This window comes from Dromiciops gliroides, chromosome 5, assembly GCF_019393635.1.
Source record: "Dromiciops gliroides isolate mDroGli1 chromosome 5, mDroGli1.pri, whole genome shotgun sequence".
Lineage (NCBI taxonomy): Eukaryota > Metazoa > Chordata > Mammalia > Microbiotheria > Microbiotheriidae > Dromiciops > Dromiciops gliroides.
This window is the reverse complement of record NC_057865.1, coordinates 251,930,168-251,954,841: the sequence shown is the minus strand read 5'-3', so window position 1 is coordinate 251,954,841 and position 24,674 is coordinate 251,930,168. Positions and strand designations below refer to the sequence as shown.

General features: G+C 36.4%; 1 protein-coding gene across 1 annotated transcript in view; it reads right to left on the bottom strand.

Moving 5' to 3' along the window:
• Window positions 1–24,674, bottom strand: part of NAV3 (neuron navigator 3) — a 1,098,011-nt gene that overhangs the window by 36,889 nt on the left and 1,036,448 nt on the right. The window contains 5 exon segments of the mRNA XM_043966554.1: window positions 4,406–4,578; window positions 5,282–5,302; window positions 6,224–6,345; window positions 10,588–10,699; window positions 23,273–23,356. Of these exon segments, the coding sequence (XP_043822489.1) occupies window positions 4,406–4,578; window positions 5,282–5,302; window positions 6,224–6,345; window positions 10,588–10,699; window positions 23,273–23,356 (512 nt within the window).

The window sequence follows — 24,674 nt, the reverse complement described above, 5'->3', positions numbered from 1 at the left end:
AATGAGAATTATTTCCAGAATATAATTTCCCTTTGCTGATTACTCTACCTTTTGAGTAATTAAATCATCAGTAAAAATGTTAAGTGCTTTTTAGCTACTTTACTTTTTTCAAAGAGAGCCCTCTTGGGCAATTTTCCAGATTATTGAAGCCCTTTACCCCCCTCCTTACTCTAACATATTGTCCCTGTGATAGGCTTGTGGTCTATTTAAAATACTCTTCATCTATTTATTCTTCCTATCCAAGTGATATGGAGCATACATTGATTTTTTAAAAAAAATGACTCCATTGATCTTCACCCAAATGCTTTCCACCATGCTTCTTCCTTCTTTTTCCTGGATTTTCTCACATGGCTATACCTTCTCAAAACATGCCATACCAGCTTCTATATCCTGTTTATCTGTCCTGCCACTTTTGGATAGAGTATACCACATAGATCCATTATCTAGTCATATGCTTCATCTCCCAAATGACAGTTTTATCTATGAGGTTAAAATTGCTTCTTTGCATTAGGACCTTTGGCTTCTCTTATTTGTTGCCTACATTTAGGGCATTTGTACATAGATATTTGAGGCCACAATTTTTACTTATCACTTCTTTCTTGCATTTTGTCTCCTGTGTACTTCTGGTTATTTCAACTGGTATTCTTCTCTGTATCTACTCTGTACTGTTTCTAACTTGGGAGATACCTATAGGTAGTCCTTTCTTGCCCTATCCTTTTATTTTAAATCCATTCATTTTATTTAAAGTCTTTTTAGTTTAAAAGCTCTATGATCATATCCTATGATGCAGTTTAAGAGAGAGGAGGTGAACAGTGTTAAGACACAAAGGCAAGAAAACAGAGATTATCCAAAAGTACTGAGTGGTCAACAGCATCAAAAACAATAGAGGGGTTCAACCTTAGCATTTCAAGGGAGAAATACATGCTTTGTCTTCCTAGTTGGACCAGATAATTATAGTATGCTAATAGGGCTAAAATCACAAGTTCCAACACCCCCAGAAAATTGAGCTTTGCATCCTTTCTCCAGTCCCAAGCAGCTGTCTCAAAAAATTTTTATTTTTGGTTCCATAGGACAAGAGACTGTGACTAGATCAGGGCAAATTCATTACCATTACTAGAAAAGTAAATGAAAACACTAAATCCTATAGCTCTTCCTGTCCACATCACTAGTCCTAGCACTTAATCACACATTGTCTTATATATCTCCCTAGTGATACTATAAACTCATTCTATATTAGCACTGCCTCTATGCATCTTTATTTTTTTAATGCCTTATAGCATCTAGTTCAGTCCTGAGCACACAGTTATCACTCCATTGATACTTGTTTTGAAAGTGATTGACTGGGGGTGGCTAGGTGGCACAGTGGATAAAGCACAGGTCCTGGATTCAGGAGGACCTGAGTTCAAATCCAGCCTCAGACACTTGACACTTACTAGCTGTGTGACCCTGGGCAAGTCACTTAACCCCCATTGCCCTGCAAAACAAAAAAACAAACAAACAAAAAAAGAAAGTGATTGACTACTGATCATTCTTGTCACTTAAGGAGTGGAAGAAATGTATTCATATTCTCACTTCAAGTCTGGAAACTTACCATTATAATTTTTTTGTTTTGCTTCTTAGTGTCAGGAAAGGTTAATGAATATCAAGCCATTACAAAGGTTTTTTTCCTACTAAATTGAATATTTAAAAAAGGTGAAGAAATTGTCTGAGCACATGATCCTAATTGTTAAAATGTCCTCAGAGTTAAAAGAGACCTTGGATGTTGTTTAATATACTGAAAATACCCCCCAACACACATCAAAGACAAGAAATCACCCAGGCTTTGCCTGAAAAGACCTAAAGAAATGATGAACAAATACTAATTGCTTAAAAAATTTAAGGACCCATGATTTCTTTGTTATGAGCAGTGCTCCCTCCTACACAAAGAGTAACCTTTTTATGACCACATAAAGGACAGACCTAGAATTTTTTGTGTCTTATTTTTTTTGGGGGGGGGCATTGGTGAGGCAATTGGGGTTAAGTGACTTGCTCAGGCTCACACAGCTAGCAAGTGTCAAATGTCTGAGACTGGATTTGAACTCAGGTCCTCCTGAATCCAGGGCTAGTGTTCTATCCACTGAGCCACCTAACTGCCCCCAGACCTAGGTTTTTAAAGGTCATCCCCAAGGACACTTAGCACACACATTTAGCCAAGCTTCTGGTGATGAACCTTCAAAACATTGATAGTCTATTCCTGGATCTGTCCATCACCAATGCTTACTCTAAAGGCCCCTTCATCTTTGTAGGACCTGAAAGACTTTGTCTTTCATTGACATTGTCTTCCAGATCCATGAGTCATATTAGCACTTTGAAGATATAGTAGTTAGGACTTAGAGAAGGATGACAATTAAGCCAAATTATTTAATAATATTGGAGAATTGGGAAAATATAGGTCAGTTTTACAATTTTGTTTATTGGGGAGAGGGGAGAATGGGCCTAGAATTTCATCCAGATAGGCAACAGTGTGGAAAGTACCTCTATCAATGCTTTTCAGCTTCTCATCTCTAACTTTTTTTTGAGGGGTGATATCTGTGATTTCATTGTTATAAGAGCTCCTAGTAAGGAATTTGCTCTTCAAATTCAGGTTAGCATTTTTCTAGGAACTTTTAGTCTTAGAGAGGACAGTGGCAATGAAAAGTTGAGCAATTTGATCAACATCACACCGCTAGTTTGTCAGGGAAAGAGTGTATACATACATAATATCATGCCTTGTATAAGTATAAGGGAACTTAGAGGACATCAAGCATAACCCCCTCATTTTACATAAGAAACTGAGGCACAGAAAGGTTAGGTAACTTTTCCAAGGTAACACAATTAGTAGATACTGAGACAAGATTTTAATCCAGATCACCCTAACTCCCAGAACAATTCTGCACCATGTCACACTACCTCCAATTCATTTCTATGATTAATTTGTAGTAATATACACTCCCATTCACATAGCAATTCACTGTTCAAAAATATTTTCCCCTTAGAAATCCTATAAAGGAAGTAGGGAAAGGATAACTTGTACTAACTGGTACACTGGTAAGTTCTTAGGTATCCAGAAGGCAGTAAATAGGGTGATGAAGCTCTTGAAAATATATCCTAGGTAGATCACTTGAAAGGACTGGGGAAGGTTAACTTGAAGAAAAGATGAACTTAGTGGAGAAGCAACCACCACTTTCAAATGATTGTAAAAATGTCATGTGGATGGAAAATTCAATTTGTTTTTCTGGACCTCTGAGACTAGAATTGAACTAATGAATGTCATTTACAGAGAGGCAAATTTTCACTCAATAGCAGGAAAAATGTTCAATCAGCAAAAACAGAAAACAGAATGAATTGCTTTGGGAAGGTAGTGAGTTCTCAAACATTGAAAATCATTAAGCAGGGCGTGGATAGCCATTTGTCAGGAATGGTATAGAGGGGATTCATTTTCTGGGTAGATAGACTAGTTCAATCAATAAATTGATAAGCAGTTAATAAGTTACAACTATGTACCAGGCATCGTGCTAGACAGTGGAATTACAATGAGAAAAAATGAAGACTTCCATGTTCTCAAGAAATTCATATTCTATCAGGGGAAAACATTAGATTTTATTCGTTGTTCTTGGTGGTCCCTTACAATGATATGAAATTATTTTTTCCCATTTTACAGATGATAAAACAGGCTCAGAGACTTTGCCTTTTTTTTTTTCGGTGGTGGTGGGGGGATTTATTTAGTAAGTGATGGAGGTAGGATTCAAACACAGGCCGGTGTTCTGACATAAGGCTTAGTATAATTTCCACTAGCAGATTGCCTCCCTAAACTAAACTAAAAGACTAAGAATTTTTTGTTTATTTGTTTCTGGAATACATGCAAATGAGTTCTAGGAAGAAAACACAACAACAAAATAACAGAACATTTTCCAGGCTTGTTTTTGTCTATGTACAGAGCATCATGCACCACACGCCTTTTACCGGGATCTGTGCTTGTAGATCACATGGCCATTTTGTCGTTTCTTTGGTGCCCACACAAGAGATGACCTGCATCCACACACAATTAGACAGACAGAGACAAATGCAAATAGAAAGAAGCAAAGATAATGGTTTAGAGGGGGGAAATGGAGAGTGATGCTGGGAAACAGTCAATTTCCATCCAAAGACTATGTCGTCATGTATGAGAAGAGAATGTGAAAATGAAAATATGTCCAAAAGAGGGGATCGATGCTCTACAGAGAAAATTGAAGCTGGCTCATGTTGAAAAAAGATGTTCAAATATTTAAAATGTGGAATTAAAAAAAAAAGAAGAAGTAGAAGAGGGCTCAGCCTGAGGTCCAGTACCTAGTTTTGCTGATTGCTTTATTTTTTTCCCAATCAGCAGCCTGTCTAGAACGTGACTTACGCAGAAGCTGATTGTGAAGGCTTCATGGATACTGACCCACAGTCACCAGAGCTATGGGGCAGCTTCGGTGATGATGGAAGGGATGAATCAGTCAGTTCTTCAATGTCAGAATGTGAAGAAGGAGGCTTGGTGGACTTTTTCTTCCCCAAAGGCTTGTTGAATGAGCTCCTCAACTGAAAGAAAGAGAGAAATTAGCCTTCTTCTTTTCTGTGCATAATGGAAAAGCTTTGTTGTTGATATTGTTGTTTTGTTTTTTGAGAAGTTAGTTTGCAGATGCCATCCTAGCCACTGCCTGGGGTCAGTATTTAGAAGCAGAGAATTAACATATGCAACACAGTATCTCTAATAACAAGATACTGTGTTTTGCCTTTTAAAAAATTATTAATCCAGCACAGCGCAGACATTGAGGGTTTTCAGATAAGGGCAGAATGAGCAGCACGGCTTTTGGAGCACCCATTTAAAACCAAGCACCTTTGACCAATGCCCATGCCCGTCAACTTCTCCCTTCAAGCCACTTGGTTTTAAATAATCACCTCATCCCTACAATAACATCAGCCATTGCTGATATAGTCAACTTAAAAGGCAAAAAATAAAATCAAATTCACCTTGCTCTCTATTAGGTGCCATTTTCTATTTAAATTTTAAATTTCCAAACCATTCAAAAGGAGAATTGATGTCCCCCATGGTTTTATTCAGAAGTGGCTACATTACCTCTCTTTATAAACTGAGATTAAAATGAAAAGACACAAAGAAAAGACATACAAGATAATCTGTTTTTAAAAGGGTATAAAAGCCTCCTGCCAAAATGAATAGCAATCATGCCAAGATAGGGGGTTTTTAGAGATGCATGCCAAATTGTCCATGGTTTATATTCACCTCACTTCCTCTAGAGTTCACCTTGCAGAAACATGAAAGAGTGTGGAATTACAAATCAAGGGAATGAAGGCTGATCAGTATTTAAAAATATTACCTGCATAAACATTTTTTTAAAACAAAAAAGATATGTCTTTCATTATTTAATAGAAAACACTCCAATAAGATCCTGTGATATTTATGTGTTTGGTTTCATCAAAAGAGAGTCTCACTTATATAAGCACTCTGTTCAGCAGTGGTTGGTTTCCTCTTAAAGAGAACCCCACAGTTTGTTGCTTCTAAGTATTATGCACTGGAACCATTCCTGCTAAGCAGAATGGAATTGAATGGATTACTACCCAGCCCCCTGGTAGCCATGTTCTTTTCTTTTACATTTTTTTCTTTTCCTTTTCTTTCTCTTCCTTCCTTCCTTCCTTCCTTCCTTCCTTCCTTCCTTCCTTCCTTCCTTCCTTCCTTCCTTCCTTCCTTCCTTCCTTCCTTCCTTCCTTCCTTCCATATGAAACAAACTAACAAACTGGCCATCCCTATCACCTTTGCCTGATGAATATAATCAGACTGTCTCAAAAGATAATGTGACAGAGGAGCTTCACATGTGGTGGGAGAGTTGGTCATTCTACACTTTGCAACTCCCCAGCTCCACAGGATGTAAGTTCCTTGAGAGAAGGGATTGTTCCTTTCTTTTCCTCTCCTTCCCTCCTCTTCTTATAGTAAATATTTACTGTAGTCCCTGACACATAGCAGGCACTCAAATGTTTGGATCTTGGTGTAGTTGAAGCCTCAGTTCATTTTAACCAGACCATGCTGGTACATGGTCATTGAATGAATAATAAATGGAGTTTGACTCTTAGGGTTACAGTTGAATTCCTACACATCTTCAAGTTCTCCTAATGATGTAAACATGACCCAATATACAAAAAATGAGGCAGATGGATCACAAGAACTTACCCAGTTTTTCTTTTTCTTTTTCTTAGAGTCGGCATCATTACCACTGCCAATGCTGGAATGACTTGTAGCACTGTTGATACTGGACACACTTTCTGAGGAATGCTGCCTTCTAATACGGAGATCTGGAAGAAAGATAAGAGGGAGGGGGAAAGGGAGAAATATGGAGACATGGAGAGTGTGGGAAGGGAGAGCGAGAAGAGGGGAGGAAGAAAAGAAGGGGAGGGAGGGAGAGAGAGAAGGAGAGAGAAGAGGAAAGAAAGGAGCATCTGTGAATTTTCTTTGTCTTTTAGCCTTTGTACATTTTAGTTTAGTTTATTGTTTACTAATCAATTACAAAGACCAGACCTGGGATTTTTGAAGGCTATATAGAATCATCAGATAAGAAAATTCCCTCTACCAAAGCAGTTCACTACCTTTTCTGCAACTTGGATCCTCAGAGAGATGCCTAAAGCACTCAGAGTTTAAGTGACGTGCCCAGGGTTACATGGCCAGTACCTACCAGAAGTGAAACATGAATATACTTCTTCCCAACTCCAAAGTCAACTCCCTGTCCACTACATGACATTATTTCTCAATTAGTTCTGGATTGTGGTCCTGTTGCTATGGTGAAGTTCCAGATGGGATTTCAAAGTCAGTCAAAATTTTCTCTGTAATATGAATCCCTACATAGTTGCCTAAACAGCATTTGAGAGGATATAACCTATCCCATGTCATGGAGGAACTTTCTATCAGAGGGAGGCCTTGACCTCATTTGTGTGGCTTCCATGCTGCCTATCTACTACACTTTCTCTTGCCCTCATTCAGTTAGAGCATTATGTAAGTTTTTGGATAACCCCAATGCCCATGTACAGCAGAGGGCCTAATAAAAGGCATAAGGAAAGGTAGATATTACCCTTTACCAATCTACATTAGGAATATGATAAATAAATGTTATTTCTGAAAAGCTGTTGATTGAATTATCTCCAAAAAGCAGCTAGATGGAGGCTTAAACATCCTTCCATTTAGTGAGTTGTCCCTCTTCTGAGCTTCTTTTTTTGAGAAGCTCAAGAGCTTCTCTTGGAGTTGAGAAATAATACCTAGGGAGGCTTCTGAGGACGAAAACTAGAAATTCAGACCCTCAGGATCACACCTGGAACCTTGAGAGGAACAGTAGTTAGTTTTCCCTTTGGGAACCCAACCTACCAGAGTGAGTGTTATTTGAGGGAGCAGCTTTTGAGTGGGGGCTACATGACATTCATTATAACAGTTCATATGTATGTAACATGTCAAGGTACATTGAACTTCCAATACCTTATTTCTTTTGATCCTAAGAGCTAAGAAATTAGAGCTAAAAGGGAACCGAATATCTCGTCTAACCTGTTCCTTCTAATGGATAAAGAAACAGAGATACAGAGAAAGTAAATGATAGGCCCAGTATTATAGAGGTTGTGAATAGTTGAGTCAAAATTTGAACCCAAGACTTTGACTCCAAATCTAGTGCTCTTTCACTTTTTCAACCATACCCCATCGTCTCTGACAATAATTACGTGAGACAGCTATTATTTTTTTTTATCCTCACTTGACAAATGAAGCAATGGGGTCTTAGTTCTCAGTAATTCTTAGTCACGTTATTATTCTCTATGGACCTAGGATCTTATTGACAAAAGGAAATCCCAAGAATCACCATCAACCAGTGCAGATTAACAATGGCTCTGCAAGGTTCACAGAGTCTCAGAAACTGGATAGACAACAGAGGATGTAAATGACAAGACTAAGATCACAAAACTAGAATGTATCAGAGCTCTAACCTAAATCCAGTTCTTTCTGCCTCAAAGACCAGTTCTCTATCCACTTTGCTATCATCCATCATCATCATCAGTATCAAAATCTTTATTTATATTACTATTGTTGTTATCCCTTATTCTTATCTTATATTCAATGGATGTCAACTAGAAGTAGTCCTAGAACAAATGACTAATGATAATAGGTACAATCCATCAGCCAGTCATTAAACATTGAATAAAGGCTAATGTCTCCTGGCCTTGGTACCTGATCTTTAATTTTTTTTTGGGGGGGGGGAGTGGAGGGAGGAGAATATAGGAAAGTCTCAGGTGAACAAACTCCCTTCACCAATGCAATTTGGTACTTATGCTGAAACTTATACTCCTAGAGAATTGTCTAGAGTATCAAAGTTTAGTAGTGTTTTGATTTGTATGTATTCATGTTATAACAGGACACATTGAAAAGATTATGTATATACCACATAAGGTGAAAACCAGCATCTGTTAATCACATGTTAGAGATTCACCTGACATGTAATCCTTGACATTTAAAATGGAAAGACGTGGAGTCTGTAAGTCAAACATGGTCACTTAAAGCCAATTTCAATATAAATTTATGAGGCTGTGTCTACATGACCACTGAAATAACCTCTTAGAAGGCAAACAATTCACTCAGTTGGATTGTTGATAAGTACAACTGGTATTTTTTTTTAAATTTAAAGCAGGCATTTAAAATTAGCATGATATACATATTTTTATTATTCATTAGTTGACCTATTAATCCTTATAAAGTTGAGATATGTCCAAAGTACCTGAAAAAATAAAAAGCAACAAAGAACAAGGGAATTTTGGTTTGGTCTAAATCCTCACAGTCTACCCTTTGCCTCTTGGAAGTGAATGAACTTCTCCCCCACCCAATTCTAGGCATCTTTCCCACCTTTTATAGTATTGGAGGTTTTACTTTTCAGGTATGATTGATATATTGAACTACCTGTTGCCCAAGAATAAATAAATCCTTCAGTAAGTTTTATTTCAATGGCATGTGTTATAGAGAGTATTAAGTTTTCTTAAATCCCTTCTGGACCCATTTAAAGCATCAAGATTTAGAACACAAGCTTCTTTATTATAGCACTGAGAAAAGTGTTTATGACCCTGCAATTTGCTATAAAGCATATACATTTTCCTTGGAAAAAAGTTTCTATACAAAATAACAGAAATATTTTAAGATTATCTGCTGTGAATGACTTAGTTATTTTCAGCAATGCAATGATCCAGGACAACTCTGTGAAGGACTTATGAAAAATACAATCCATTTACAGAGAAAGAACTGATGATATCTTTTTTTGCTTGTTTCCTTTCACAACCTGACTAATGTGGAAATGTTTTGCATGACTGCATGTGTATAACATATTGAATTGTTTGAGTTCTTGAGGGGAGGGAGGATGGAAAAGAATTTGGAACACAAAGTTTTAAAAATTGATGTTAAAATTCTTTTTACATGTCACTCAGGGGAAAAATTCTAAATAAAAATAATTTTTTAAAAAATTAGGGACAAGGACAGCTAGGTGGTGCAGTGGATAGAGCATTGGCCCTGGATTCAGGAGGATCTGAGTTCAAATCCGGCCTCAGACACTTGACACTTACTAGCTGTGTGACCCTGGGCAAGTCACTTAACCCTAATTCCCTCACCAAAAAAAAAAAATTAAATTAAAAAATTAAAAAAAAAATTAGGGACAAAATTAGAAAAAAAGTTGTTAAAGATTGAAAAGACATCAATAACACAGGACTAGTTTATTCTGTAGTTTAAAGATGCACCTCACTTTGTAAATAGTGGGTATATCCTAGATAGGCTGAATGTAAGGAGGAATATGTATATGTGTATATATGTGTATATACAATTTAATCTAATTTTTAGGGTACTAGTTAAGTCAACTCTTTAATGAAGATATAAAATAGATTATTTAGTGAGAAAGATGTCTGCATTTTCATCTTAAGCATGTCTATAGACATGCTTATATGCCATATTAGGCTAGTTTAAAATGTTTAACGTTGTAATTTAAAAAACAAACAGCAAATGTTCAATAAAATGGGGAGAAATGTCATCTTCATCCCTAAATGGTAATTTTACATTTTATGAATAAAGAAATCTTAGTTGATATTGAAAATCAGTGGGGTGATGATATGTGAATGACCATATAAACAAATTAATGACCTCACTGTGATTCTTTGAGAATCATAATAGTAAAATCTATCACAATACCCACAAACAAATGCAACCTTTTTAAATTAAAAAAAACAAACACCTCATTTGATTGCTTGATATGTTTGTTTTTAAATGGATAACCTCCAGGAACAGCTAGGTGGCACAGTGGATTACAGCATGGGCCCTGGATTCAAGAGGACCCGAGTTCTAATTTGACCTCAGACACTTGATACTTACTAGCTGTGTGACCCTGGGCAAGTCACTTAACCCTCATTGCCCCCTCCCCCAAAAAAAAGATAACCTCTGAATGTCGTAGCATAAGAATGCCTTTGGATTGACCAACAGTTAAAATGAATATATAATATGACAAAATCCAGGAACAGAATTTGTAAGAAACATACCTTTTGGGGGATTATCAGGGCCATTAAGTGCTCCCTGAATGGCGGCCTGTGCAGCAGAATTCTGAGCTTTCAACATTTCTATGGTTTCTCTTAGTTCAATAAGTTCAGACTCCTACAGACCAAAGAAAAGACAATCATAAACCTTTAGACATGAGAGAGTCAATAAGGATTAATTATTAATCTCCTCCTATGTGCCAGGTATTCTTTTAAGTACTGTCAAGATACAAAGACAAAATTAAAGTTAATATCTATCCTCAAGGGATATATGTTTATGTAGGTATATATATGTGTGTGAGTGTGTTCGTATATGTGTGTGTATATATATATATATATATATATATATATATATACACACACACATACATGTGTATGCATGTGTGTATACACACATATATACATACACACATTATGCCATGTGTATATGAATATATACACACATAATTTCATAAAGCTCTATTAAGTGGATTTCTTTTTTTTTTGCTAATCTCTATGAATATTGTAATATATTTTCTATATCTGACAGGATATAAGAACCTAATAATGCAAAAGTAAATTAAGATAGGTACACTTCATTAATTTGTTTTCCGGATGAAGGAAGTGAGATGGAAAGATTAAGAATTTTGTTCAGCGACCATTATAATCTGGTGTTTGTGGCTATTTTCACTCATGATCAAATTCACTTAAGCAATTGAGATGTCTAAAAATGATGGAATGAATAATCTGGTCTGGGTCCTTTGTCTATTTTATTTTCTACTTTCAGCAACCATACTCAGCTGTTTAGAGGAGAAATAGACATTAATTATCCCAGTTCCCTGTCAGAGCAGCTAGCTTACAAGTCAAGACTATATCAACAACATTGGGCATATCTATTTCTCCTAAATATAAATAAGTCACTCAATGAAATGAGGTATTTTAGAAATAATACAATGACAGAAACTGTGGAAAATGTACAACATTTGCTCATTAGCTCTATTATGAGCATGAATAATACTATGCTACATTATAATGGAGGAAAATGTATAGAAATCAGGCATTTTATTAAATCAGTTATTTCCCAGGCAATGAGTCTTCATCAAGATGTCAGAACATTTTATTATCACATAGGAAAACAAGGGGTATCACACTATTGCAACTAGTTTGATCTAATGTTCTCAACGGAGGTCCTGACACCTTCTAGGGGAGGATATAGCCTTTCTCACTGGCACAAACGTTTAAAAGCTAGGCATATTTTGATTCTTGCAAATCAGAATTTCTATCAGATAATAAAACTTAAAATTGTAACTGGTCTCTTACATTTGCTTGTATTTTACATCTTCTCATTCCTGATATAAAAGCAAGAACTTGTTCAATCATTTTCAATCATGTCCAGTTCTTTGTGAGCCAATTTGGAGTTTTCTTGGCAAAGATACTAGAGCAGTTTGCCATTTTGCTTCTGCAGTTTATTTTATGGATGAGGAAAACTGAGGCAAAAAGGGTTAAGTGATTTGCCCAGGGTCACACAGCTAGTAAGTGTCTGAGGCCATATTTGAACTCGGTGCCTGAGGCCATATTTGTACCACCTAGCTACTCCATTGGTGCTATATAAATGATTATTACTACACAGCTGCCCCAAAGCAGAAAACCTGTTGGACAATTGCTTGGAGACTTTCACTGAAATTTGAAAACCTAGAGCCTCTGCTTCTTACAGCTTTCCAATGGCTCAGAAACACAAGAATCTCTTCCTTATAAATCAATCACTAACACCTTGATTTTTAGGTTTGAGATATCTGAAATAACTTTACTTTAATAATTAAAATGTGAAAGAATATGAAAAGGCAGTTGTCAAAAGAAGAAATCCAAGCTCTGAACAATTATTTTAAAATGTTCTAAGTCACTAAGAATTTGAAAAATAATGTAAATTAAAGTAACTGAGGTTTTCATTATCTATCATATGGGCAAAGATGCCATTAGAGGATGCCATTGGAAGGGCTGTGCAAAAAGAAGTACACTAAGACATTGTAGGTGGAGATGTAATTTGGTTCATTTCTTCTGGAAAAACAATTTGGAGCTATGCCCAGAAAGTTACCAGACTGAGCTTGTACAACCTTTGACCTAGCTATATCCTTATAAACCTATTGGTCAAAAAAATCAAAGACAGAGGAAAAGGCAATATGAACAAAATACTTATAGTAGCTCTTTTTGCAATAGCCAAAAATGGAAAATCGGGGGCTGCCTTTCCCTTAGAAAATGAACCAAAAATGATATACATATGAATAGAATTATTGTGCCATAAAAATTCTAAAAACATAATTTCAGAGGCAAATAGGAAGAATTTTATGAATTGATAGAGCAAAGGGAACAAAACTAGCAAAACAATTTATAAATAACACCATTGTAGGGGGAAATGACTTTTAAAGCCTCTAGAACTCATAAATGCAATGATTAATCATGAGTTTAAAAAAATGAAGATGAAACATACCACTCATCTCCTTACAGGGGGGATATGTACTTCAAATCCAGAAAGAAGAAAAACATTATTGTATATACCCAATGTGAAAACTTGTTTTACTTGACTATGTAGCTATTGAAGGATTTTTAAAAAATTTACTCACTGGGAATATGATAATGAAAGGGACAGATCAATGAAACTATATGTATCATTTGAAAAGTTTTAGAACATGAATCATAGATGCTCATCTGTAATACCATTTTTTTATTAATCAATAAATCAGTAAGCATGTTTTGAGTGTCAATGTGTGCTTAGCAGTAGGAAGTGCCCAAAAGGCCGTTGGTGATGTAGATCGGACTAGGGCTTAGGAAATAGACCAGAATAGGATAAATACAACTGAAAACCATCTACAGAGTTATGATGATTAAATTCATAGGAGTTGATGAGATCACCAAATGAGACAGTGTAGAGAGCAAAAGAGAACAAACAAAGGCTTTGGAAACACTCAGTGTTAGGGGGCGTTTATATAGATGAATCCAGGAAAGTAATTGGATAAGAAGCAGTCAGTTAGGTAGGAGGAAAACCAAGAGGTAAGTGTTACAACTTCCTTTCCTCCCTCCCTCCCTCCCTCCCTCCCTCCCTCCCTCCCCCCCCCTCTCTCTCTCTCTCTCTCACACACACACACACACACACACACACACACACACACACACACGATGCTCAAAAAAGAAAATAAAATCAACCTCCCATATTATGTGGTAAGGGAGAGTGATTTGGATAATGAAAGAAAGAGTGGTCAGAGAAGCAAAAAATAAAAATTCTACAATTTAACTCACAATTAAAAAGTGTTAAAAGCATTTCATTTGGGGGAAAGTATTAAAGAATAATTTTCATAATTGTTACAAGTAAATTTTCCATTAAAAATATTCCCAGGACTTAAAATGTTAATTACGAAGATAAATACAGTGATTTTAAACATCACATAATTCAACTTTGTTTTATAACATTCAGACGAGAATGCAGATTAAATTTTAATTAAAATGTGGTTTATCTTAAGTTAAAATAATGCTTTATGTTTTATATAATGAAGATTAGAACTACTTAAGGAATTTAGATTCAGCAGTAAAGGGGGAGGGAAGAGAAGATCTCTCTTAAATCTCAAAAAACCAAGCTGTTAAGAGATGGTTTCAGTATCATGATATTAATATTTTCTAGAAATGGGAACTACTGCAATAAATTACTCTGTAAAGGTTAATGATTATACTATTGACATAAACAACTCTTCATTTTGGGAAGTAGGAGGCTGGGGGTAGGACCTGAGGCCTGTGATTTCACTGGTATAGGAACTATCAGTGAGACATTTCTCTATGCCAATGCAGATCAATAACTGGTTTGTACTTTATAGTCCTAGAGTTTCCTGGAGCAGTGAGTGGTTTGTTGTTTGCCCTTAGTTCTTGAAGAGAATCAGTAAGAGATTGTGACTTGCCCAGAGCCACACAGTCAGTATGTGTCAGAGCTAGGAATTGAACCCAGGTCTTCCTGACTCTAAACCTAGTGTAACAATGGGTTTCTTACACTGCTACATTAGCAAATTTTGTTCACCAGGGGAAAATGTCATAGATTTTTGACAATCAAGTCCTGAATTTCCTATGAAATTATAGAGGTGAGAGCATTTGCCAATTTACAAGTTGTTAGAATTGCTATTATACTAGTTCTTTCTAGAATCTTCCAATAGAGCAATCAGTCAGGTGTAGTAAGTGACAACCATGTCCCAGATACTGTGCTAGGCCCTGGGGATACAGAGAAAGTGATGACACAATCCATGTATTTAAGAAGAGACAACAATCACATGTAAGTGTATGCATGAGAACATACACAATTGTAAATTAATTTGGTTCTTGATGGGGCTGTAGTGCAGTTCTTTGAATCCACAACAATTTCATGCAGAAGGCAATGTGAGCTTTGCAAGAAACTAGAAATCAAGCTAGGTGGCTCAGTGGATAGAATTCTGGGCCAGGAGTCAGGAAGACCTGGGTTCAAATCCATCCTCAGACACTTAACTAGCTGTGGTACCTTGGGCAAGTCACTTAGCCCTATTTGCCTCAGTTTCCTCCCCTGTAAAATTAGCTGGGAAAGGCAAACTGCTTCAGTATCTCTGACTAGAAAACCCCCAAAATGGTCATGAAGAGTCAGGCACAACTGAGCAACAACAAAGAATCAGTGTTCTCATGCGTAATCCCTCTAATGTAGAGATGCTTGCCTGAAATGTTCTCCCTTCTCATCTCTGCCTAATGCCTTCCCTGGCTTCCTTTAAATTATAACTAAAATTTCAACTTCTCTGGGGCAGCTAAGTGGAACAGTGGATAAAGCACTGGCCCTGGATTCAGGAGGACCTGAGTTCAAATCCAGCCTCATACACTTGACACTTACTAGCTGTGTGACCCTGGGCAAGTCACTTAACACTCATTACTCTGAAAAAAAACAAAAACAAAGAAAAGAAAAAGAGAGAGAAAAGAAAAATTAAAATTCATGTTGTCCAGGAAGTGTTTCTCAGCCTTTCTTAATTCCAAGGCCTTATTTCTCTTAATTTCCTATGTATCCTGTAGCTTGTTTGTACATATTTGTTTGTTGTCTCCCCCATTAGATTGATTATGAGTTCCTTAAGGGCAAGGACTGTCATTTGCCTCTTTTTGTATCCCCAATACTTAACACAATGCCTGGAATGTAGTAGGTCCTTAATAAATATTCATTGACTGAAAATCAAATGACATAATACTTTTAAAGTGCTTAGCACAGTTCCTGGAACATAGTAGACACATAATAAATGTTGATTTCCCTCCTCACCAAGTATAGACTACAAGCTACCAGTACATTGGCCTAATTCTTTTTGGAGCTATCTGGAGTTAAAGAACCTGAATTCAAAGCATGACTCTGATACTGTGTGGCCTTGGGCAAGTCATTTAAACTTAAGACCTCAATTTTCTCATCTGAGAAAAGGTCATATTTAATGACCTGGGAGGTCTCCCCCAACTCCAAAAGCTACACATATCATCATACTAATATGATTCTATGATCTGCTTCAGATGGATTGGCCTTGAAAGTCCATAAATTCTTCCACAAAAATGACCTATTGACTGAAAAGACATAAGGATATGATCTGCATCTGTGATAAGAAATTTTTTAGAGACATGTGGCAAAGCACATGTCCTCAAAAGCAAAAAGGTTTGAATTAAAGTACCATCTTTGAAATGTGCCAGCTGTATGACCTTGGCAAAGTCACTTAACTTTTCAGTGTTCTGTTTTGTAAAATAATGAAACAAAATGGTGATAGGCATTGGATACCCACATGACAAAAGGTTGTTAAAGTTCTTCTATTGGTTTTGCTTTAATATATATTGCTACATTGGGGGGAAAGGAAGCTCAAAAATAAAAAAGGAGGAACACTTTTCATATTGAACCAGATGATGATATGGCATCAGAGAGAAGTCAGGGAAGATTGATCAATTTCAATATTACTTGTTTTCTCTACCACAGACAACGATCTTTCAACTGGAAAGAATGGACAACATATAGCTAATGGGTGATTAATAACCAAAATAAGTAAAGAGACAGAAAGAACATACCTACTGGTCCTTGAGAAATTTAAGTTGCTCGACTCAGATAAACTACATCCTTGCATACCAAAATGATTAATGGATGGAACTGTTTAGCCACTATTGGTTATAGAAATAGCTCCACATATAGTGAATATAATGAATCCTATGAACAATGTGAAAAATGCAAATGATGATTTCCCATGCAAGATCATGGAGAACTGGAGTGGTATTGCAGGAATGAAAAAGGCACAAATTGCCCCTTCCTTGAGGAGGAGGAGGAGGAGGAGGAGGAGGAGGAAGAAGAAGAAGAAGATGATGATGATAATCTACAATCTATATGCCTAGAAGCATGACTAATTTCTGGTAAAATTCTAGAATCCTAGGCTTAAACAGAGGCAGAATAGCATGTATAACAGTGGACAGAGGACCAACTACAAGGACTGAGAAAAGGGGCTTCAAGTTCCACTTCTGATACATAATATACTAATCACACCAAGGCAATTTAGTGCTCCCAGCAACAATTTAATGAAATTCCCATAATTTCCTCACCTAGAGCTCCCTATACTGCTAAAATTATAAATCTGGGGCAAACAAACCAATGAATAAGAAAATCAATAAACAAATACTAAAGAGTTGTTAAGTGGACATTTTATAAAGGAAGTATTGATCATGAAAAATGAACATGGTTTCATCAATAACACATTATGCCCAATTAACCTTTCTGTCTTTGAAAGGGTTACTAAATTGATATATCAGGTTAATTGCTATAGATGAAGTCTACCTAAATTTTAGCAAAACATTTGATAGAGCATCTCATTCTCTTCTTTTGGGAAAGAGGGAAAAATGATTATTAGGCAACAGAAGGTGACTTCAAAATTTTTTGAATGATCAAATTCAAAGAGCAATCAGAAACGCTTTTCTGTGAGCTTGGAAGGATGTAAGCAGTGGAATACTCAAGGGATCTGGGCTTGGCTTTGTGTTGCTTAACATTTATATTGATGACTTGAATAAAGTAATAAATTAGGTTGTATATAAAATTTGCCAATAATACAAAGTTGCGAAGGATAGTTAACAGACTGGATGACTGTAAGCTCCAAACAAGATTTTGACTCATTGCAACACAGGGTTGAATTTAACAAGATATAATGTAATAGTGATAAATATAAAAAATCTTGCATGAGCCTTGAAAAATTGACTTCACAAGCACAATATGGGATGACAAGTTTGGATAGCATTTTATCCAGAAAAACAAAACAAAACTTTGGATTTTAGTGGACTGCCATCTTAATATGAGTTGAGTATGATAGGGTAGCCAGCCAAAAAAGCTAATTCCATGTTGGGTTACATTAAGTGGGGCATAGTTTTAAGAAATAAAGACCCTACTCTGGTCAAAATACAACTGGAATATTGCGTTCAGTTCTGGTCTCTTCAATTAACATAAGGTCCATGCCAGGAGGGTCTATGAAAAGACTGTGCAGGGGTCCATCACATACATACACACATATACCCACACATCCCCCCCCTCATACACACACACACACGGTTAAAAAATTCCTGCTGTAAAACATTCAGAGAAGAGCAATCAGGATGGTGAAAGTCCTTGAGTTCATGTCATATGAGGATCAGAAGAAAGAACTGGGGGTGTTTATCCTAGTAAACCAGCATTGTTCTTTTCCAGTCTGTCATCTAGAAGAAAGATTCAACTGTTCTGCTGGTCACAGAGGGCAAAACCAGAAGCAATGGGTAGAAACTAAAAGGGAAAATTTAATGTTGATACTTGAGGAAAAATTAGGTTCTTAAAAAAGAGAGATTTCCAAAAGTAAAATGGATTGCCTTAGGACATAATGGGTTTTGCCTCATTGGAGTTCTAGCAAAAAACATGATGGTCACTTTTTGATGATGGGTATTCTTTTTTCAGATATGATATTTTTAAAAGTATTCAACACATACTTGCTGTGTGATTCCGGGCTTCTGTGTGATCCTGATTGCTTCCAAATAAATAAGTACTTTCCTGATTTATTTTAAGTAAAGTTCCCTGCTAACTGAGATATAGTAACTCTAGTCATATTAAAATACGTGACAAGTCACCCAAACTGAAATAAAATAAAAGCCCATGAGATCTGACACATGAATCTTGTCCAGAGTAGTAGAATCTAAATCCTTAGGAAACAAATCATCCCATTTTATTCCACAGTCATGTGGGGTTTTTTTCAGGATTTATACTGTTGCATTTCTCATTTCAATATGACAAACAAGGAAGAAGTGTTTTAGGCATGATTTTTTCTGATAATATTTCTGACATAATCCTGGAAGGCATGATGGATACAGGACTGGGCCTGAGAGGATCTTGTATTAAGGTTCTATCTCCAATACATACTGCCTGTGTGATTTGGGGCAAATAATTTAAACTAACAGGAACCCAGATGAGACTAAGATTTAAAGTTGCTGACTAGTTGCCTATCTGCATTAATGAAGGGAGTTTCTTCATTAAAAGTTCCCCATGTCAGGGCAGCTAGGTGGCGCAGTGGATAGAGTACCGGCCCTGGATTCAGGAGGACCTGAGTTCAAATCCGGCCTCAGACACTTGACACTTACTAGCTGTGTGACCCTGGGCAAGTCACTTAACCCCAACTGCCTCACCAAAAAAAAAAAAAGTTCCCTATGTCAATGAAATTATAGGTCTGGATCAATATTTGTCTATCCATCCATCCATCCATTCATGTGCTCAAGTGTATGTGTGTATGTGCGTGCATGTGTAGATAGAGAGATATATAGACAATTTCATAGACAAATGATAGTCATAAAAAGATAGAGAGGGAGGTAGGCATAGACATTATATAGAAATATATACCAAACACTATTTTACTATTTCATCTTGTTAAGAAAATAGCTATGAAAAAGCCAAGACTTTTAATACTATTTTATACTATTCATGGCATAATGAATAGGGCTGGCCTTTAGACTCATTAAGAACTGATTCTGGGGGCAACTAGATGGCGCAGTGGATAGAGCACTGGCCCTGGAGTCAGGAGTACCTGAGTTGAAATCCGGCCTCAGACACTTAACACTTACTAACTGTGTGACCCTAGGCAAGTCACTTAACCCCAATTGCCTCACTAAAAAAAAAAAAAAAAGAACTGATTCTGCCCATGTGGCTGTCATTGAACTGATCAGTCTTCAAGGCAACTATCCGAAAACGTAAGTAGCACATGAGTTATTCATACGCATTAGTGGAGGCAATTTCCGCAAGTGGAATTTCCTGCACTGAGGAAATAACAAATCAGAATGTTATCCTTTTGTCTCTCTGTCTGCTACTTTCCTTACCAAGTAAATAAACTTTTAATCAGCCTTTGACTCATCAACAAGATTGCCTGTTTCTAATTATATGATTCCATTATAGATCTCAGGTTATTAGTCCTTATTCAAAGCCTGCTTCATTATACTATCACTAACATCAGAATGAGCAAAAGAAACCAGTTCTCAAGAATATAAAGGACATGGGACCACTATTAGCTATTATCATGGAAACGTACTTAATGCCTGTGTTCAAGTGGTATGGAAATAGGAAGATGAGTACACTCCACAATACTGATGATGATATGGTTTTATTATCTCCAAGTAGGAAGCCACATGAATAAATTAATCTGTCAGATAATTATTGCTAGAGAGAAGAACTCTGTAGCAATTGTAGTGAATTTAGAATGATTTTATTTGGGACACCTTGAGGACGAGAGTCTTTTTTATTCTATCTTTGTGTTCCCAGTCCCTAGCATAGAGGAGATCCTTAATATATGTTGACTCTTAATGGACTACATTAAATAATCCCACTCAATGAATACATTGATGTAACTATTTACGTCTGATTTTGGTTACCACCTTATCCTGGCAGACCGATTTCACATTTGGACATTCTTCAGGGCTCCCACTAAGTTTGATGGATGGCAAAAAACTTTAGATTAAGAGCATCTCCACAATGCAAAAAATTTAGGTTTCAACTAAATACTTAGGAGAGTATTGGAACACCAGCAACTAGAGCACTGGGTATCTAGGTGGGACAGTGGATGGACAACCGAGCCTGGAGTTAAGAAGTTTGCTGTTGTTGTTCATTCCTGCCTGACTGCATGCCCTCATTTGGGATTTATTTTCTTTCTTTCTTTCTTTCTTTCTTTCTTTCTTTCTTTCTTTCTTTCTTTCTTTCTTTCTTTCTTTCTTTCTTTCTTTCTTTCTTTCTTTCTTTCTTTCTTTCTTTCTTTCTTTCTTTCTTTCTTTCTTTCTTTCTTTCTTTCTCTCTCTCTCTCTCTCTCTCTCTCTCTTTCTTTCTTTCCTTCTTTCTTTTTTGTTTTATTATTTGTTTGTTTATTTATTTTCACTTGGATTTTCTTGTCAAAGACACTGGAGTGGTTTGCCATTTCCTTCTCATGCTCATTTTAAAGATGAAGAAACTGAGGCAAAGTGGGTTAAGAGACTTGTCCAGGGTCATACAGTTAAATAAGTGTCTAAGGCCACATTTGTACTAACAAGAGGGATCTTCCTAACACCAGGTCTGGCACTCTATTCATTGAGCCACAACTACTAGCTGAGTGATCTTGGGCAAGTCATTTAACCTCTTTTTGCCTCAGTTTCCTCATCTGTAATACATGGATAATCAGAACATGTACCTCCCAGGGTTATTGTGATGATCAAATGAGAAAACTGAGGCAAACAGAGGTTAAGTGGCTTGTCCGGGGTCATAGAGCTAATAAGTATCTCAAGGTGGATTTTAACTCAAATCTTCCTGACATAAGGTCCAGCAATCTATCCACTCCTCCACGTAGCTGGTATAACAACCAGAATAATTTTTCTGATGCATAGATCTGTTTGGTTAATTTGTTGCTCTGTTCAAAAATCTTCAAAGATAGTCTATTACCTACTAAGTTCAAATTACTTTGGCTGGTATTCAGGACCCTCCACATTCAGATGTCTGCCTGCCTTCACCATATTTTTATTCATGCTGTTCCTTATGCCAACTCTGTATTCCTTGTCATTGCTCCTGAAATTTCTACCCATCATTTATTCAAATAAATTCTTCTTGATGCTGCTCTCCCAGTAATGACTTTCCTCCCTCAGACCTTACAAAGCACTTTTGATTTTCTTTCTGTATCTTTCAAATGCATTTAGCATTGAATTTCATTTATTGCAATTACCTACATTGGTATCTTATCCTGGGCTAGACTAAAAGTTAATTCAGAGAATGGATAACATGAGTAATCTCTGGACTTTCTTTTGTACCTTACCAAAGTACTACTTCAGTATTTAGAGAATAAATAGTTATCTCCTTCATGACCAGACAAAGTGGTCTCCATTCTATTATTCCAATAGATCACCCTATATACCTTCTTTATGTCATTGAACAAGCTGTTTCATGCCTGGAATACTCTCACTCCTTACCTTCATTGCTTGAAATGTCTGGCTTCTTTCAAGGATCAACTTGGGAGCTATCACTTTTATAAGGCCCATCCTAACCATCCCAGTTGTTAGCACTCTCCCATTTTTTTTTTACTTGGAAAAAATTTTGCATTCACTTTTCTGAAGATGTTGGGGTTGTTTTTCCAGTAGAATCTGACTTCTTTTCATTTTTATCTGTTTCCCAAGTTCCTATCAAAGTGTGTGATGCTTGGTATGTACTTAATAACTGTTTGTCAAAATGGAATTGAAGTCAGTTTAGGAAATGAGTCAATAATATTTTACTATCTATAATTATTAGAGAGGAAGCCAGTTGGTACAGTGGACAGAATGTTAGGACTGGAGTCAGGAAGGCCCATGATCAAATAAAGCCTCAGACATTTACTAGCTCTGTGACCATGAATGAGTCACTTAAAAACTCTTTGCCTCAGTTCCTCTGACTTGTTGTAAGTATCAAATGAGATAATATGTGTAAGATGCTTAGCACAGTACCTGGATACAGTAGGCATTTAATAATTGTTTCTTTCCTTCTTATAATTGTGAACTTGCTATAAACGTTTTACTATTTTTATAACTTTTCAGCTCCATTTTGTTGTTGTTCAGCCAAGTCCAACTCTTTGTGACCCCCATTTCTGGTTTTCTTGGCAAAGATAGTGGAATGGCTTGCCCTTTTCTTCTCCAGTTCATTTTACAAAGGAGGAAACTGAGGCAAACAGCATTAAATGACTTGCTCAGGGTCACACAGTTAGTGTCTGAGACCAGATTTGAACTTAGGAAAAGGAATCTATCTGACTCAAGGCCCAAGACTCTATCCACTATGCCACACAGTAGCCCTTCCAGCTATATAATATTCCTAAAGAATTCTTTCTGATAATACTATTTCTTTTCTTTAACCTCTAGTCTTCTGAGAAAGTCTCCAGACAGTAGTGAATTACTCTGAGATGATTTAAGAAATTTTTGACATTGATTCTTCCAATATGGGTTAAGTTGAAAGTCAGAGTCCCTTTAATTAAAATCTATAAATGAAAGATTTTTATCTTTCAACTTCTGTGCAGCAGTACAAATGGGAAGCTTTGGACTACTAGCAGCCAGAGCTTTATTAAGACCGAGTGTCAAAATCTCTGAAAGGAAGATACATCCTCTATTGTTTAAGCAGTCATACACCTGATACAATTTGCTAAATCTTTCTATGTCCCAGAATCAATTGCTATAAACATACCTTTTGTTCTGCTGTCATGGTTAAGCTTTGTAGACGGCCAGTCATATTCCCTAAGCTTTTTTCAAACGCTGCTACTAGATGAGCCTGTGAAAGAAATGGAAGAAATGTTTTAAATGTCATCCAAGTCTTATGTGAATGGGTGAATGGAAAAATAACCTTCACTGGATAAATGCTTATTATCAAATGTTACCTTTGGCTAAACCACACACACACACACACACACACACACACACACACACACACAAACACACAATCTTTATGCTGGGCTTAGATCAATAAAACTTACTAACTAAAAATAATAACTAAAAATTTAAAATAAAACACTTAACAAGCTCCTACTATGTGTAAAGCAGTAGGGATACAAAATGAGACAAAAAGCAGTTACTGCCCTCAACGAGTTTACAATCTAATGACTTAGAATTAGAAGGACCTTCATTTAAATAGCAGCCTTACTACATGTGTGTCTCTTGGCAATTCTCCTTATCTCTCTTTGCCTCAGAGCATATAATACAGTATCCTTTAAGGTTTCTTTTAGCTCTAAATCTATTCTCTAAGGACAAGTCCTATTTTAATCTTTCTCTGATGGAAATTGTCTTTTACCAGTTCCCATAAGCTCATTCCTTCAGTCCCTGGACACCTGATTTGATTTCTAGTACTATAGGGGAATGGAAGCTTACCATTAATCATGCCTTCTGATTTCCCCATGACAGAAAGCTGACAATGACATGTGCTGGACACAGTCCTGAGCAGCCAATTTTTCAGAACCAAAGCTCTAAAGGAGGTCACTAAAATGATCCATGAGAACATGTCCCACTGTCTTATGCTCCCCAATGACCTTTGAAGATATTGTTAACTTTTCTGCTTTAACAATGCTCTGCTTCAAGTGGGAGACATCTGCTGACAGACATGACATTAGCTTTCTTCTCTTCCTACTTACAAAGAATTGAGCCTACAAGATTTGTCTTTGCTTTAGAAACCATTTTAAATAAAAGGGCTTAGCTTCTTTTTCCCCCTCCAACGGAGGCAGCAAACATCTAGCCACAGGAAATCACACTTACTCAGCAGCATTTTCTTTCACACACTTTTCTTTTTTGGACTTTGTGATTTTATTTAAAATTTCAGAGAAAGTACATTTAAACATTTCTTTTGTATTATGACTTTAAAATCCTTACTAAAGGATTTTAAAAAATCAATTCACGGGAGGAAAGGAGGGGAAGATAATTGTATATGTACCTGTGAATTTTCAGTTATCGAAAGTTGTTTCATTTTTTAAGTATTTATTAAATTTAACAATATATTATCAAAATTACTCTTTTTGTAAGTCAAGAAGGTTTGACATAAAACAAACAATGCACAGGTAAGAAGTATTTTAATATAAGACCTTACTTATGGTTATGTAACG